General features: G+C 41.0%; 1 protein-coding gene across 1 annotated transcript in view; it reads right to left on the reverse strand.

Annotated features, from left to right (window-relative positions):
• ZPBP (zona pellucida binding protein) overlaps nucleotides 1-17,240 on the reverse strand; it is a 759,369-nt gene that overhangs the window by 474,669 nt on the left and 267,460 nt on the right. Inside the window, exon 3 of the mRNA XM_085606618.1 lies at nucleotides 4,540-4,665. Within this exon, the coding sequence (XP_085462744.1) occupies nucleotides 4,540-4,665 (126 nt within the window). The remainder of the gene's footprint in view (nucleotides 1-4,539; nucleotides 4,666-17,240) is intronic.

Genomic DNA, 17,240 nt, shown 5'->3' on the forward strand with positions numbered 1-17,240 from the left:
GACAGACTTAAGACAGACTTAAGACAGACTTAAGACAGACTTAAGACAGACTTAAGACAGACTTAAGACAGACTTAAGACAGGATTTTGTCTTAAGTTTGTCTTAAGTCTGTCTTAAGTCTGTCTTAAGTCTGTCTTAAGTCTGTCTTAAGACAAACTTAAGACAAAATCCTAACTTCTGTGAATACCAAAAGTAGTAAGTTTAGAATTTTGTCTTAAGTTAGTTCTGTGAATCGGCCCCATAAAATCATTTTGAGGGAGGGGGCTGTGCCTAAAATACCCAAAGTTAGAAATATTCTGATTTCATTGAGAGATGAGGTAACTAACACACTGGAGAAATTGGTTGCTGCTGACATAACTGAACTGATTGAAGCCTCATCACGGATTTCACCTTTGGTAGTGGCATGCAGCAATGATGTCAAGTTAAAGTTGTGTTTTGGCCTGTACCATTTGAATAACAATATGTAGTTCATAAATTTTCATTGTGGTTTTCCATGGTTGATTTATCTGTGGCCTACCAATAGATTCTTTTGACTAATGGGAATAAGAATGCTTTGATTACACCAACTGGATGCTTTTAAACTCAAGAGCAAGCTCTTTGGGCTAGAGTTTGCTGCTGTGGTCTTTCAGCACTTTATGTAACAACGTTTTGGAAAAATTAAGGGTGTTAAGTTTTCTAAGATGATATACTTATTTTGGGAAAAATCAATGCTGAGCATGATTGGAATTTAGAGGACTTTTTTGGCATTTTGAAATTAATAGGTTTGACAGTTGAATTCTCTGAATGTTCATTTGCTGGGGACAGTGTCAAGTATTTGGTATGCGTGTTACAAAGATGAGGTGAGGTAATTCATTGGTCTTGCGGAATATTGCAATATTGTATATGTACATTCCTCACTTTGCAATAAAACATGTTCAATATTAGACAGTTTTTACAAAATAAATGAAAATCCAATTGGACATCAGAGTGGGATCTGGTTTTTTGTTGCATAAAAGACGCCATGTTGCATCTCTTAAAGGATTTGAGCCCAATGCACATAGTAATATCAATACTGATGCAAGTAGCAAAGGGCAGCAGAAGGTTGGAGTGGGGTCCTGACACGAGCTGGATAGGATAGTAGGGCCTGTGTAATTGCCTATGCTTCTAGACTTTTGTCTCTAGCTGAATAAAGGTATTCATTATTGAAAACGAAACTCCAGCTTGTGTTTGTGCTACAGACCATTTTAGGGCATTTGTGTGGGAGAAAACTTTTACTTTAAGTGTGACCATAGGTTTTTGGGTAAAATCCTCACTACTGAAGGCACTGTCAATGCGCCTGTTACAGTGGCTAGATGATCCGTAAGATTATCGAAGTACAATTATAAAATTGTCTGCTAAGCCCTGCAAAGAAAATGTCATTGCAGCCCTTCATTCCAGGATGCCCAAACAGATCATAAAGTGTGAGGATGAAATCGGAAATGAGTTTCAAATTGCTTATGTCCATGATAGTGGTACCTCATGTAACAAGAAGAATGAGTAGATAGGATAAGAGAAAATGTGTGCTGAAGCAAATTTTGGACTGGCTTCTGAATGAGTGACCAACAAATACTTGTTGGATGCCACTTTGAGACAATATAGGATAAGATCTCATATGTGTGTACAATAGGAGAACATTTGGAGAGGGAAATGAATGATTACACCTGGCACTTTATGCAAGCCATTTGTGGATTTGAATCATGTAGGTCATTTTGGGAATGTAAGAACTAAGCATCCCATAAAAGCTTCTCTTTGGTGGCCACGAATGGATTTAGAAATTGAAAAAACAGCATGCAAGTATCTGGTTTGCAAGATGCTGATAAATCTTTGACAAAGTTGAAACTTCCTATTTGTGGTGTTTTTACTGTTTCTAAATCACCATAGGATTATGTGGCTATTGACATATGGGTCCCACTGGGGCAACAAACAATTTTGTGATTGCCATGATAGATTTGATTTCACGCTGGTCAGTTGTTAAAGTGGTAGAGAGAGTGGATACTGATTCAGTTCTAATTTTTTGGGATCAAGTATTTTAACAGGAAGAGACTGTTAACCTAGTTAGTGATAATATGGATTAGTTTGTTTCTAACACATCTAAGGGGTACTTTGACAAGCTTGGGATCAAACACAGATCTACATTTTTATTTTAACTAAATAGTTTTGATTTGAGATTTAGTGCTTCAAAAGACTTATTTATACCCTTTAATTGGCTGTTAATGGTAATCATAAGTGAGAAACCCAACAGGAAAAAAGGTGTGGCCTTATACATATTTTCTACCTGTGTGGCACCTGGATACACCCCATTTGTGTTGATGCAGAGTATAAACGCGAGGACCAAATACAATCCTAGTTGGCTATTTAGTACCACTGTGCTACATTGGTTGGTGGATGAAGACACTCGTACTTAATGAGGACCGAGGAACGCAGTGCAAAGAATTTGACATGATTAAGGTCATGTGACTGAAACGCGTCGTCAATAAAATATGCTAACTACGCAAACCCGCTGAGTGCTCCAAGACTGCTCCTTCTGGAGTATTGGTGGTAATATTATTTGGTGAGGACCACAAGCTCACTACGGAGGCACTAGTTCAAGAGTTTGGCAGGACCTTGTGGATTTGGTAAGAAATAGTTTGCAACTGCTAGAACCACTGTAACCACTTTGTAGGATATGGAACCTACCTTATTTAAGGAACATTACTAAATGGTGAGATACTTGCCGCGAGACTGGCACTCTGGGAACTGTACAAAAAGTGAAGTGCGGCAAAACGAGGGTATGTGCACTGAGGTGATTGCATGCAAGGGAAGGACCCAATCATTAATGTTTGAGACCAAAGAAGGTGGTTAACTAATAATTGAACTAAAAAACTATTCAAAATCTTTTGACCAGACTACACTTTAAGATGGCACCCAAAATAAAGCCATTTTGAAAGGAAGTCCTTCCTTTGTTTCCCTTTGGGACACATACGTAATGAGGACATAGGAACGCAGTGCAAAGAATTTGACATGATTAAGGCCGTGTGGCTGAAACGCGTCATCAATAAAATTCTAACTACACAAACCCGCTGCATGCTCCGCCTGCTCCTTCTGGAGTATTGATGGTAATAGTAATGAAAGTAATGTAACTTTAGCATCAATGGCAACACTAAAGTACAGGTGGAAAATGAAACTAATTTGGTATTCGAAAAGGGTATGGTCCTACCCATACCCAGATCGAAACGAGACTAATTCTAATAATGGCTTGTGTAGCCAATTACCGAGTTTCTGACGAGTGGGAATCTACGGTGATTACAGGACTGGGCATAAGACAACACAACACTGGATGAATCAATTGAACCTAAGCATATTATGAAACCACCGTATGATTAAAAGATTATATTTGTGATGAGTTACCGCTGTACTCACTAACAACATTCATGCAAGTTTTTCTATGTATTTTGTTCTGTTATTTTATTGTATAGGTAAGTTCCTATGTTTGGGAAGAGAAATGTGTTATGTGCTTATTTGTATTTGCAGTGAAGATTAGAATGCAGGCATGACTTCTTGAGATTCGAGGGATGAGATAATGGATCTCTACATGAAGAACTGAGGTGTCTGAGCTGTAGTGTGCACATAGCACTGACTGCTCCTGTTTACTAAGAATATATATATATATTCAATATGTCATGTGCTGGCATTTTTTGTACACATTCGGGCCACGGTAGATCGTATTATAGGTCGAGAGAGGGACACCCTTGATAATGAAATTACTTTTGGCAAACAAAACCCCTGCCGTGGACCCATGACGTGAAGCCATTCTAAACTTCACAAAATAGGGGCCTTTGGAAATCCAAGAACCCCCACTGGTAAAACCGTGAGTTTTACAGTACACATTAACTCCTCAGGTTAGGGTACGCCTTAGCGAGCGTATACCGCCGGGGAGTTACGGTCCTGATGAAAGCTTAGCAAATTTGCAATTGTAAGCAGAAACATGTTGACCACTTTCTCACGTAGTTATTGAAACCGGATGGGTCTGGTTTACCTAACCAGCCAGCACACGTCCGTCTCACTTGTTATTTAATGATCGGAGGTCTTGCCACCATTAAAATTAATCTTGGACAAAGCCTTCCATCTTTAAATTTGCACTACCCCTTGCACTGACACTTTCAAAACAAAAACCTGCTCTGCTGTAATTCAGGCGTCGAAGCACACCAGGGAGGCAACCCGATGATGAAGCATGTCACCAACTAGGTTGGTGAGTGAGGGCTCTTTTTAAAAATAGAGGTTTTTTCCTTGCACAATTTTTATGCGTGAGCACCTTTCCTTCGGAATCGGTTGTCACTCTTGTTGATTTCATGTATTTTTTGTACACAGCAATCACTCAGTGCAGCAAAATCTAGGGTTGCGACTGCCCGACGGTGTGGAAGAACAATACCATTTAGAGTGTGCTTTACAAATTGGCAACAAACGGTTTCTTCTTGATACCTACTGCTATCTAGACAAATCATCTACCAATAATGATATATGAATATGGCATCTTTCACTTACCTGGAAGGGTTTGTCCTGACGGTCCACGCCACTGGTATTGTGGATCCGTAAGCTCTGCATCTCGCAGTCGTTGTGTAAGACACAAAACATGTGGTGTATTGTGGTTTAACTTCACATAAACCTTTGCTGCAAGCACAGTAGCAATACATTTGAGTCATGTAATTCAATTCAAACAGAAATAATAAAACTGTTATTTAAGATGTTTTTAATTATATGTTGACTTAGGAAGCAAGTTGCCTACCATTAGCTATTATTACATTTAGGAACACATTTAGATTCAAGTTTAGACACCAAATGATCCCTAGATCTTTTCACTCGGTACACAAAAAAAGATAAACAAGCATTTATTTCTCCAATTTCTATAAAATGCATTACTGCATCACACGTTAGAATGCAACTATTTCCAGCATTATATCACTCATTAGCTCTAGGTGCTCATTTAATCTACCCTTGTGACAATAATTACTTGTATATTTTCTAATCTATAAACACATTCAAAAGGCAACTTATCTGTGGAAGAAAGGATTTTAAAGCTGTCACCAATATATTCCTCTGGGCTCATGGAAGTATACACAAATAAATAATATGAAGATCCTCTCTTTAAATTATTTCCCTAAACACTGCAGAGCCTGTGAGGAAGGATTTAAAGCAAAGCAAAGAAAGGATATATAGTATAAATGCTTCCCTAAAACAATTACTGGGCAGCTTAGGGACTGAGCGAAGACACAGAACCAGAGGATAGGCTTCACCAGTAGGCATAATGTACTAAAGGCAGAGAGAAAAAATTGGGAATCAACACCCTCTGACTAATTTAGTTTACGCATTATAAACATCTCATCTAAAGATCATACCAATGTCTATTTTCATGAACTGATAGATGACATAAACAACCTTTGTTTTTTCCAACTTATCTGGTCCCCTACCCACTCTGCTGATCATTTACTTAACCTAACTTTCTCTGCGATTCCGGACCTACCAATCCAAGATCATCTTCACCTATTTTAGTAAGGTCCTACTCTCATAAACATCTCTAGCCAGGCAATATAATCTCCATGACACACCATAACAAAGCAAACCTGCCATAGTCCCTCCAGAAACCTCAATAACATCTATGCCATCATCTTTATCCAATCCTTACCACACCCAGAGACCAATAAGCATCACAGCCCTCTATTATCCTAGTGGAACATTGCATGATAGCAGCCATTAACAAAGCATGTCCCCTTTTGAATCATTATTGTACAACTTTGAATGTTATTTGTGCAGTGTTATCAACAGTAATAATGAAGGCAGTTCTGCAAAACTCAACATAACCCAATTCTCCCAACCCCCACTTTAATGTGCACAAGAGGACCCCAGAAGCTATTATATGATGTATCATGGAGAGCAAGCCAAAGAGTAACACTTTACAAATAAATATGCCTATCACAATAGAGATTCAATCATTGCTGCTACTCAGGTGAGACCTAGAATACATAACATGTTACCCAGGCAATCCCTAGATCCTGTTAAGTCCCTCAATTCAACTCATTTGTTGCACCAACAGTAAAGTGAACAGCTGAAGGCTCTAAAACAATACGACATTCTGTTAAAGTAAGCCTTGCGACCTTGCAAATCGGACACCCCACTTATTGCTCAACTTGTCTCATCCACTTCTAGGGACAAAAACATCTTATTTCCCAATCCTCATCTGGTACTTCAAACAATGAACATCCTCTCCTTCCTTGAGCATAGTAGTGACATCATATTTACTATGCAACAACCATGAAAACATAGTGTCTCTCAGCTCAAACATCGTTGTGACTTCTCAATAACAATATAATGCTGCGATTTCTAGTTAGGTTTATGCCTTCACCATGGAATTAAAACCGCCTTTACCTGCATCTTTGAAAATTCTCTCTCTTCCTTAAACCAAAGAAACCCTTGTGCTGCTGACCTTCATAGATCTTTTAGGGATGATTAACACAGCTGAACAAAATATCCCACTGGACCATGTTGTAACCTAGTGCAGCCTGAGGGAGTGGCCTTAAAGGATTATTTCTAAACAACATGAATCCTGAGTTAAAAATAGAGTGTTCTTCTCAAACCCAACAATAAGGTACAGTTGTGTAATTCCATAATGTTCAGTTCTCCACTGTGCACTGTACAACTTCTAGATCAGTGCTCCCAAACTTTACAGAACTACAACCCAGATTATTAGAATGACAAATGTTTGGGACCCATCCAGCTTTAGAGGACATGAGGCAGGTGATTTTATAATGTATCTAAAGAATCGTTTCCCAGTACACTGTCATTTACAAACAGCACATTTTATTTTTCAAAATGAAAACCTTATCTGCACAGACAAACAGTTTCAATGATAAAACTATATTGCACACAAATGACAATGTGTGAAAATCGGGTGTCAGTGAATATTTATTATTTGTGCATTCCCAAGTAAAGCATCTTGATTAGTTGTGATTCTATTAACCCTTTCGGTGATAGTTTTTTTTTAAAATGTCCCTGGGGGACAGACCGAAGGCTATTCGCGTCTTCCTCCGCCCCCACTCCCGCCCATCTGTGATGTCAGCGCGCCACGAGGCGCTCTGACGTCACTGATTTCCCCACTAGAGCCGAGAACAGCCCCAGGTAAGGCTGCGCTCGACTCCGATGGGGAAATCAGGCTGAAAACGGCCTCCCCAGCTTTCAGGGAGGCCTCGTTTGAAAGGGGCTCCCCCCTTTCAAACAAGGCCATCCTGAAAGGGTTTCCTGGCCATGGATCGCACCAGTGCTGCGATCCACGGGCAGGAAACCCCACTAGACACCAGGGATGTCTTTTGGGAGGGTCGACCCCACCCCGCCCGGGGCATATTTTAGCATTAAAGAACTTTGGCTTTCCCTGGGGGGGTGCGATCGTCCCCCCCAAAATGTACATTTAAAAAAAAATATATATATAAAATGGCAGTGAAATTGGCAGGGGGTTGGTCCTCCTGCTCAGTGGCCAACCCCCCTGCTGCAGCAATTTTTTTTATAGCCATGTGCTTTCCGTGGGGGCTACAGTCGGCCCCCAGGGAAGCCCTAACTATAAAATAAAAATAGAGAAAGAGAGATCTCTCTTTCTTCATATATTTATATAGAGAGAGAGAGTGTCTCTTTCTCTCTGTAGATTATATATGTATATATATGTATCTATATACATATATATGTGTATATAGATACATATATATATACATAAGTCATCTACAGAGAAAGATATATATATATATGTATCTAAATACATATATATGTGTATATAGATACATATATATACAGGTGTCTACAGAGAAAGATATACATATGTATCTATATACATATATATGTATCTATATACATATTCATTGAAAAAACCATAGGTTTCACACACGTTACAGTTACGAATTAGCATTTAAAAAACCTTGCAAATTCACTTAAAAAACCATAGGTTTCACACATGTTATAGTTAGCTGGACATTTCACTCGTAAAAAACCAATGAAATTCCCCCCCCGTTATAGTTACTGCAGGCAACTATAACTCACGCGACTGCAATCCTCTGCTGATGACGTCAGATATTACATCACTGTATTTAGACACTTATTTACCCATGTCTTCTTCCATTAATCTTTAGCTATACATATATTACAAATATTTATTTTTCAGAAAGACACATATGTCATCAGTGATGTAATATCTGACGTCATCAGCAGAGGATTGCGGTCGCGTGAGTTATAGTTGCCTGCAGTAACTGTAACGGGGGAATTTCATTGGTTCTTTACGAGTGAAATGTCCAGCTAACTATAACATGTGTGAAACCTATGGTTTTTTAAGTGAATTTGCAAGGTTTTTTAAATGCTAATTCGTAACTATAACGTGTGTGAAACCTATGGTTTTTTCAGTGAATTTGTACGGTTTTTTAAATGCTAAGTTATGTTTTTATTATTATTTTTTTTTTCGGGTTTTTCAAACAAAACAAATGTTTTTTTTTTTTAAATCGCGAGGTGCGATATATATATATTCACTGAAAAAACCATAGGTTTCAGGGATGTTATAGTTAATTGGACATTTCACTCCTACAAAACCAGAGAAATTCCGCCGTTATAGTTATTTCAGCTAACTATAACTCGCGCCCCCGCAATGCACTGCTGATAACGTCACATATTACATCATTCATGACATGGTCAGTGACATCACTGATGACATCCCTGATGACATCTCAAACGACATCACTGATGACATCACATATCACATCATCCAGTGACTGTGTGTTTCTATAAAGTTTAAATATGTTTTATATATATGCCAAGGTGGATTTAAGAATGAGTGGGTGTATAACTGTCTGGATGGATTTAGTAGGTGCGTGACTGACTGTATAAGTGAGTGATTAAATGTGTCTTACTGAATCCATGGGTTAGTGACTAAACAGTCTGTCTGTTGTTTAAGCTGCTCCATGGGTTGGTCAGTAGCTACATGAGTGTCTATATGGGTTATCGATTGGTTGCCTGAGTATTTGTATGGGTGCCTGAGTGTGTGTATGGGTGGGTGGGAGGTGTGTGACTATGTGCATAGATGTGTGAGTGGTTGATTCACTGGGTGTATGGGTTCAAGAGTGCATGTGGAAACAGCTGTATGGGTGGGTGAGTGTGTGTATGGGTGTGTTGGTAAGTGAATGGATGTCTCAGTGGTACATCTCCAAGTAACTACATATGTAAAAGGCAGTGTATGTGAGAGTTGGAGTATATAAATGACTACACGTGAGAGTCAGTGATTGTGAGAGTGGCTGTATGGATGAGTGTGTACTTGTATCAGTGATTGTATAATAGAGTAAGTATGAGTTAGCATCTCTATGAATAAGTGATATGGTGTGTGTATAACTGTATAGGTGATTAAATGGAAGTGTGATTGATTCTTTGCATGACTGACTAGGTATGTGAGTAACTCTGGATGAGTGGTGGTGTGCGAGTGTCTGTATAGGTGTATGAGTGCATATGATAGTGTTGTATTGATGAGTGACTCCATGTATTAGTGATTGTATGGGTGAATGAGTGGATGTGGGTATAGAACTAGGAATCAGTAAGTGCATATGTAGTAACTGGTATTGGTGTGTCTATGGTTTCGAAAATGGTAGTCTGTATTTTACAGTGGGTGTATCAAAGGTTATATTAGGGTGTGAGGAGATGCATCAGATATTCACGTGGATGATGTCATCAGTGATGTCATTTGAGATGTCATCAGTGATGTCACTGACCATGTCATAAATGATCATATATCCAAGCAAATATGTTGCGCCGCTTTGAAATGATTTTGGACCATGAATTAGTCTGATTTTAGCATCAGTAAGTCCACTGGGGCAGGACCGGTTATATTGTATTGTATGGTGCATATTTAACTCTGTTTTAGCGTGATAGATTTAAATGAGTTTAAGGGCACCATATGAATTATACTGTTTATTTTGCATGTAATAGATATGATTCAATAATAATTAATTAATGTGACAAACTCCATTTTGCATGCCTAGCCAAGAAAATTGGATAAACTGTGCATACAGGACTAAAAACTACCAGTCTATCGTCACGTTCTATTTTTGTAGTTTCACATGTGACACGTCAGCATTCACAGTTAAATACGCAAAAAAAAGTTATTGAAATGTTAGCGAGCAAGCCTGCTGGGCAGGCGAAACGCGTCTAACATCATCAGCTCTCATTAAAGAATTTATTGCGAAAAGATACAGCGTCGACTTTCCTGTGTTGGAAGTGTGGTGTATATTTTGGATCGTGCTTGGGAGGTCTACAACGTATCGAAAGGTAAGTGCATAAAGGGAAGTATAGATATACTATTCCTGGCTCCACATCTATGCACCTTGAAAATATATGTACCGCCTCAGTACATATACATGGAGTTAAGTATAGAAAATCTAGACTTATTTAACTGACGAAATTTTATTTTCGATATTCTATCCTTGACATTGTGTCCCATCAATATTGTTGATTCAATATTCGTCGGGTACACCGCACCTAAGGGAGAAGATTTTCATTTACGTAGAGTCTTTTTGTATGTGTACATCCTACTTCCTCTGACTGCATTGCTCATCAAAATTTAGAAAGAGACATATTTTAATCTGGAAACACCTCTGCTTTTGTACATCAGCTGTGCTCATACCCTGTTTACAAGAACATGCAGTGCCTTGTCCTAATGGGCACAGAATCATAAGATTAAAGGGTCAAGGAGAGAACTTCCTTGATAATGTACGTATGTGTGTATATATATATATCTACATTGTACATCGCTGGAGCAGGGGCTTTATCTCAAGGTTCTTTCCCTCAGAGAAACCATCTGATTGAAACAGATCCCCTGGCATGTGGCTCGACCTACATCCAGACATGGGATCTAGATAAGCCTCTCTAATTTAGGAATACTGTGTCCCCCTCCTATTCAATGTGCCTACTATCTTATGCTATTAACATATTGCTTTATTCTGCCCTTAGGTTCACTCAGTGCGCCTATAGAGGCGGTAGAGAGGGGAAAGAGAGAAAGTCCATGGGAGGAAGGAGACTATCTCCATGGTCCGCTAATCAATGTCTATGGTTAGAGCTCTCATGCAACACTCTCTGATATACACATGCACTTGCCACATAATCCACCACTTGCTTTCTTATTTACAGATGTCACCAAAATTGTTTCTAGCGCAAAAGGATTAAAAGTTATAGCTCTCCTGCACGGCCGAACAACCGCGTCAATATATGTAGAGCACCATCTGAAGTGTAGAGGCTGCGGTTAGAGACTACGTCCATCCAAGCAGCACAGTAAGCCCAAACTACAAAGGACATTGCCTCGACTAATTTGGACTCCTACTAAGGAAAGGAAATGCTTTTACATGAACTTGGTGCCTGGAGCCCACTGTGGGTAATACAATTTCTCTTCTGGGACCACATGTCCCTGCATGCAGTTCGGCGCACGAAGCGCGGCCCACTGGGGGCCATTAATCAATTAAGTATGCAAAAATTAAGGAGAGCGTTCAGGCGCAAGCAATGAAAAGCCAGCCCCTGACGAGAGGCGGACGGCCTCGAAACGCGTAGGGCTTACCAACTGTTATTCAAGATGCCGAGGTAGAGGCGAGCTGTCGAGTGACTCCTGAAAGCTACGGGCATATTGGAATATATATATATATAATATATATTATCTACTGGCGGTCGCCAGTAGATAGTTATAGTTAGGACCGTGTTTCCATAGGAAATCTGCAACATTCTATTTGGAATAACTTTGGCGCCGGTTGACGAATCGTCGCAAAATTGTCAAAATAGGTGGGGCGCTCCGCTCCGCTCCTACCCTGAAAGTCTCGGGGTGATTCGTGAAGCGGGGGCCGAGAAAAAAGGGGGGTCCCAAAACGCGTTTTCCCCATGCATTTTTCCATAGGACCTTTAGTCGAAGGTACAGCCCGAACGGCTGAACAGAATTACTTGAAATTTGGCAGAGAGGTAGTCAGGGAAGTGCCTTTTGCAGGTCTGGTGTCAATCTGTTCAGTAGTTCCTGAGAAAATCAAAAGTAAAATCATATATATATGTGGGCGGAGCCTAACCATACATCTCATCCTGAGATCTGATTGGCTGTTAGCACTTCATCAAAGAAGTCTTGGCCGCCATCTTGGGACCAATATACATGATAGCACCTCATTAAAAAGCATTGCAGTTAATAGAAGGTTTTAAGACTTTAGTTACATTATAAATCATTTGTTGATGGTACCATACTCATTTTAGGAATTGTGGTATGTTCTAAGGTGATTTCACCATGTGAAAAAGCCTTCTGCTGGGATATCATGATTGAGAGAAAAATATTTTCTCATGCTTTTCCCACAGAGGTTTGGAAGGTGATCTATAAGCTAAACTGAGAGCTTATTTTCTGTAAATTCACATTATCTTTCTCAGTCATGTGAGAATGAAGTCTGACATTCTCAGTAAAACATGTACATCCAACAAGGGCAGAGACTGTCAGTTGATTCCTTTGTGTTCTACTGCAGCTTCCCAGAGTGTTCCAAAGAACAACTAGAGCGCTAACAGTCCTACTTATGACAAACATATGGCACACCTGAAGCCATCTTGCTTGGATTAAAGTGGTAACTCTTAAAACATTTAATTTAAAAAGGAACAAAATGAGGGGGTTCATTTTTCCATAAAAAGTATGATTAATGCTGAAGAAAGAAAATGAGGGCACATTTTGAGTGACTTCTCAAATCCTCTTCTATTTCATTAAAAAATTCTGACATGCAGACTGAAACATGCACTTTTAATACCAGGAACTGACTTCCATGGTGAACAGTAGTTTTACTACAGTGATCTAATGAGCAACTAGAGTGCTAACATTCAGAATTTATGGCAAATGTGTGACATATCTGAATACCTTCATGATGGAATCAAAGTAAAAAACTGAAAGCATTTCCTACTGAGGAGACTGCAGTAAATGAGGAAATTAGGAAACTTCATAACAAATAAATCTCCCAAGATAGCCACCGGAGACAAAAGAGCCCAAATGTAGCCCAAAATCACCCAGATGTAGCCCAAATATAGCCCAATGACAGAAGTGTGCAAAACACTTATTATTTAGTGTTTTTGCAGTGTTATATAGTGCAGACTTGTCAGGTATTGGAGTGCTTTACATGAGCATTGGTTACATCACACAAGAACAAATTCATTTTGGTTGTAGACATGGGGAGACTAAGTGATTTGACCAGAATCACAGAATGTCGAGCTGAAGCAGAAACTCCAACCTGGTTCCCCAGTTGCAAAGTCTGCAGTTCTGGAAGTAACACCACATCCTCTCCCCTAAGTGCAACATTTAATCAAGTGGTCAAATGGATAAAAAAACATAAAGATAACAAATAATTTAAAAGTGCTTTGTCGCTATTTAAAAACTCAGAAAATATGTCCTTATTTTAGTCTTTTAGAGCACTAACCATAATTTTGATGCCAATAAGACCCTCTCATATATGTAATTTCTAAAGGAAATGCTCTAGGTATTACAGTTTTGATTACATCAAGATGACGTCAGGCGTTCCACACTTTTGTAATAAATATAGAATGTTAGCAATCTAGTTGTTCATTAGGATACTGTTGAGAGGCAGAGGCCACGGGCACGGACTCTGAAAATTGAAGGCAGGTAGGAGGGTGCAAAGGCAACAATTTAACCACACTGAGCAGGCAGGAAGGGCCGTGGCAGCACAACAGACTATGGAGGGCAGTGGAAAGGGGGGCAGGGGCAACAAACCAACAATACAGGACTTGCAAGAGAGGCTGTGGCAATGTAATAAACCATTGTGGGCAGAAGGAAGAGGCAATGGTAGTACAACCATACATGCCAACAGACCCGATTCAGCCAGGAAGCGTCCAATGTTTTTAAGCTCAAATGGGCTTTATTTGATCTGTCTCCTGTCTACAATCTCCTCTTTTTCAATGTAACTCAAAGGGGAAAATCAATACCCCAGTTTTTTTTCAAAATCTCCCTCTTACCAAGTTCAAAATGTTCGCAAGTATGGTACATTGGATCATGGAAGGAAATGGGGTAAGGACATGGACTTGGATAACAGAGGACAGGAGGGACATTGAGAGGTGCACCAAACTGACCCTGCAGGGCAGGATTCAGGGTTTGCAGCAGCACAATACACCACACAGGGCATGCGGGACGAGAGTGCAGCACGACAATCCATAGAAAGCAAGAGGGAGGGGACAGGACCATGCACATGGACAACAGAGAACAGAGGGGCAAGAGGCAATGGTAGCTAGCTGACCATAATGGACAGACAGGAGAGAAAGCTGCAGCATAACAGACCATAAAGGGCAGGAGGGACGGATCAGGGGCATTACAATGGAACAGACAAGCCAGGAGGGAGGGAGTAGGGGTCTGCACATGTAAACAGAGGGCTGGGGGCAAAGGGGCAGGGCAGGAGCAGCAAGATAGCCATGGAGGTCAGGCAGGATGGGCACTAGAAGCAAGACACACCATGAAGAGCAACAGTGAGACTGTGATGGCATACACACAGACCATGGAGGGAAGGTGGGAGGGGGTCAGGGGCAGCTAACTGACCACACAGGGAAGGTGGGAGGGGCCATGGCAGCACAGAAGACCATGCATGGCAGGAGGTAGGAGGCTAGTCCATGGATTCACACAACAGAGGATAGGGAGGAGGGGGATGGGGCAGCAAGCTAACTGTTCAGAGAAGGCGGGTATTAGGAACTTTATTGTTTTTAAAATGTGTGTCTGTGCGAACTACTTAAAATATGAACAAGTATGCAGCATAATCTCACTTTTATTCAGGAAGAAGAGGATGTTTGTGACTGTGACTCCGGGCTCACTTGGCAGAAACACCCCCTGACCCTCCACCCCCTATCGCAAAATGTAATGCCTGTGAAAAGGGTAGGTGAACCGAGTGTTATATAGAACCTAGTCCTGAGAGCACGATTGAAAATGAAAACTAGATATAGTGTATGGCATAAACTATGCACCAAAAAGTGTGATATAAGATGAACCGGGCGTGAAATATAATATGCAATACATTGTGCGCAATGACAGATTCATTGGAGAGCGCGAGATAGCACAGGCACTAGCGCATGCTATGCGATATGCGCCTTGGAGTGTAATATGCACAGGGCAGTGTTGTGTAACCTAACTAGTCTCTAAAGTTGTAATATAAAATATGTGCTGGGGAGTGTAACGTTGCATATGCACTGTGACAAAGATATGGATCCCAGATTGTAATATGTATGGCATAGCACTGAGCGTTATAACATAGGCATCGAGGAAGGCACGTTAGATGGGGCAATATAACCTGTGCAAAGACAAGTGTGGCATGACATATTCACGGGGTGGTGTTACAGTGCACATGGGTTAGAGAGTGTCATAGCATATGCACTAGCTAGTGGAATACAACACAGAGGTGTGTGGCACTCAGCAGGCAATGGTGGGTGTAATACAGCATTGGGCTCTGCCAGGAGCGCGCTGTGACTCTCAAGTGATGTTCGTCCCCTTTCCAGAGAGTAAAATAAAAAGTATTACACATCCGGCAGTGGATGTGTGTTTTATTAACCGTGAGGGGGGTCTCTTGCATTGTTTTGGTCGAATTTTTGTCGAATCCCCTTTGAATGGCTTGGTGTGCATGTGTATTAAATGTGCCCGTCAATAGCTACCCATGTTTGTATAAATAAACGACAAGGGTGTCTACCGGGATTAGGCACGGTAGGGCATCAGACATGTCAGAGCTTCACTAGTGGTGTAAATACATTCCACGTGGATTCATTGTATGCATAGTCGCCTTTTAATGAATATCACGCAAATCGTCATGGTGATAGGTACGTACGGTTTGTCCAGCATGTCCTAGGTGTGTCTATAAATATATATTTTTTTAAAATAATAAAAAACAGTGGCCGGCCCTGGGGATTGGGGTCAAAAAAATATAATAGGGAGACAGGCCCTGGGGGATGGGGTCATCAGGGCCAATAAATTAGAATAAGAAGGGGAACCACACAGCCCCCCTTCTTAAAAAATTAAAATAAATAAAAGACTGGCATCGTGCCGGAGGCCACGCCCCCTCCTCGCAGCACTCTGCAAACGCGCCCCCTGGCGAGTTGTAAGTTGGGGAATTAATTCCTCTTCAATACTGAGGGTCTCTGAGGGCCAACTAGCCCAACAGGCATCTCCAGTATGCGCCAGGGAGCTGCGCTGCAGACAGGTGTTCTGAGGCCAAGCCCCTTTTTACACCTCTCTGCAACGCAGCTCTGTGGCGCTTACTGGAGGTACCTAGTGGTCTGGTTTGACCCTAGGGACCCTTAGGATTCAAGGGGACTTAATCTCTCAACTTAGAACAGCCACAGGGCGCGTTTACACAGTGGTGAAGGGAGGGGACGGGGCCTGAGGTGACGTGTGCAAACACGCACTATGGCACGTTTTAAATTGGGGATATAATTTCCCTTCAATACTGAGGGCCCCTGGGGGCTAACTAGCCCACCAAGTGCTTCCAGTAAGCGCCACTGAGCTGCATTGCAGAGAGGTGGTCCAGGCCGTGCCACTTTTTACACCTCTCTGCAACGCAGCTCTGTGGCACTTACTGGAGGTACCTAGTGGGCTAGTTGGACCCTAGGGACCCTCAGGATTCAAATGAACTTAATCTCCCAACTAAAAACGGACACAGGGCGTGTTTACACAGTGGTGAAGGGAGGGGACGGGGCCTGAGTGAACGTGTGCCAAAAACGCCCTGTGGCCTGTTTTAAGAGCTAGTTTTAATCCCCCTGCCCTATTATCTACTAGAGGCTTACAGAGGAGGTCATGCTAATCACAGGGGGACCCCAATGCATAATGTTCCCTAGTGTATGTAGGTGTTTTCACTGTATTCTAAGTGTCTTTTAACATAGCACTGGCTCTAGGACTGGTTAGTCAGACTCAGTTACCACCAGTATCCGTCTGAAAAAGTTGAGGGTACAGGATGATTTTGCAACAAGGCTTCTTTCTGCTCTTCTTTTTGTTCTTTCTGCACGTTATGCTTCTTCCTGCACTTTTCTTCGTCTTAGAGGACTTCTGTTGCTTCTTTCTGCACTTCTTTTTTTTCTTTCTGTGCATTTTTTCTTCTTTCTTCACATGTCCTATCTCTGTAGGCATAGTTAGAAATTAGCATTTAAAAAACCTTTGAAATTCACAGAAAAAACCATAGGTTTCAGGCACGTTATAG

This window comes from Triturus cristatus, chromosome 5_2 (assembly GCF_964204655.1).
Source record: "Triturus cristatus chromosome 5_2, aTriCri1.1, whole genome shotgun sequence".
NCBI classification, from domain to species: domain Eukaryota; kingdom Metazoa; phylum Chordata; class Amphibia; order Caudata; family Salamandridae; genus Triturus; species Triturus cristatus.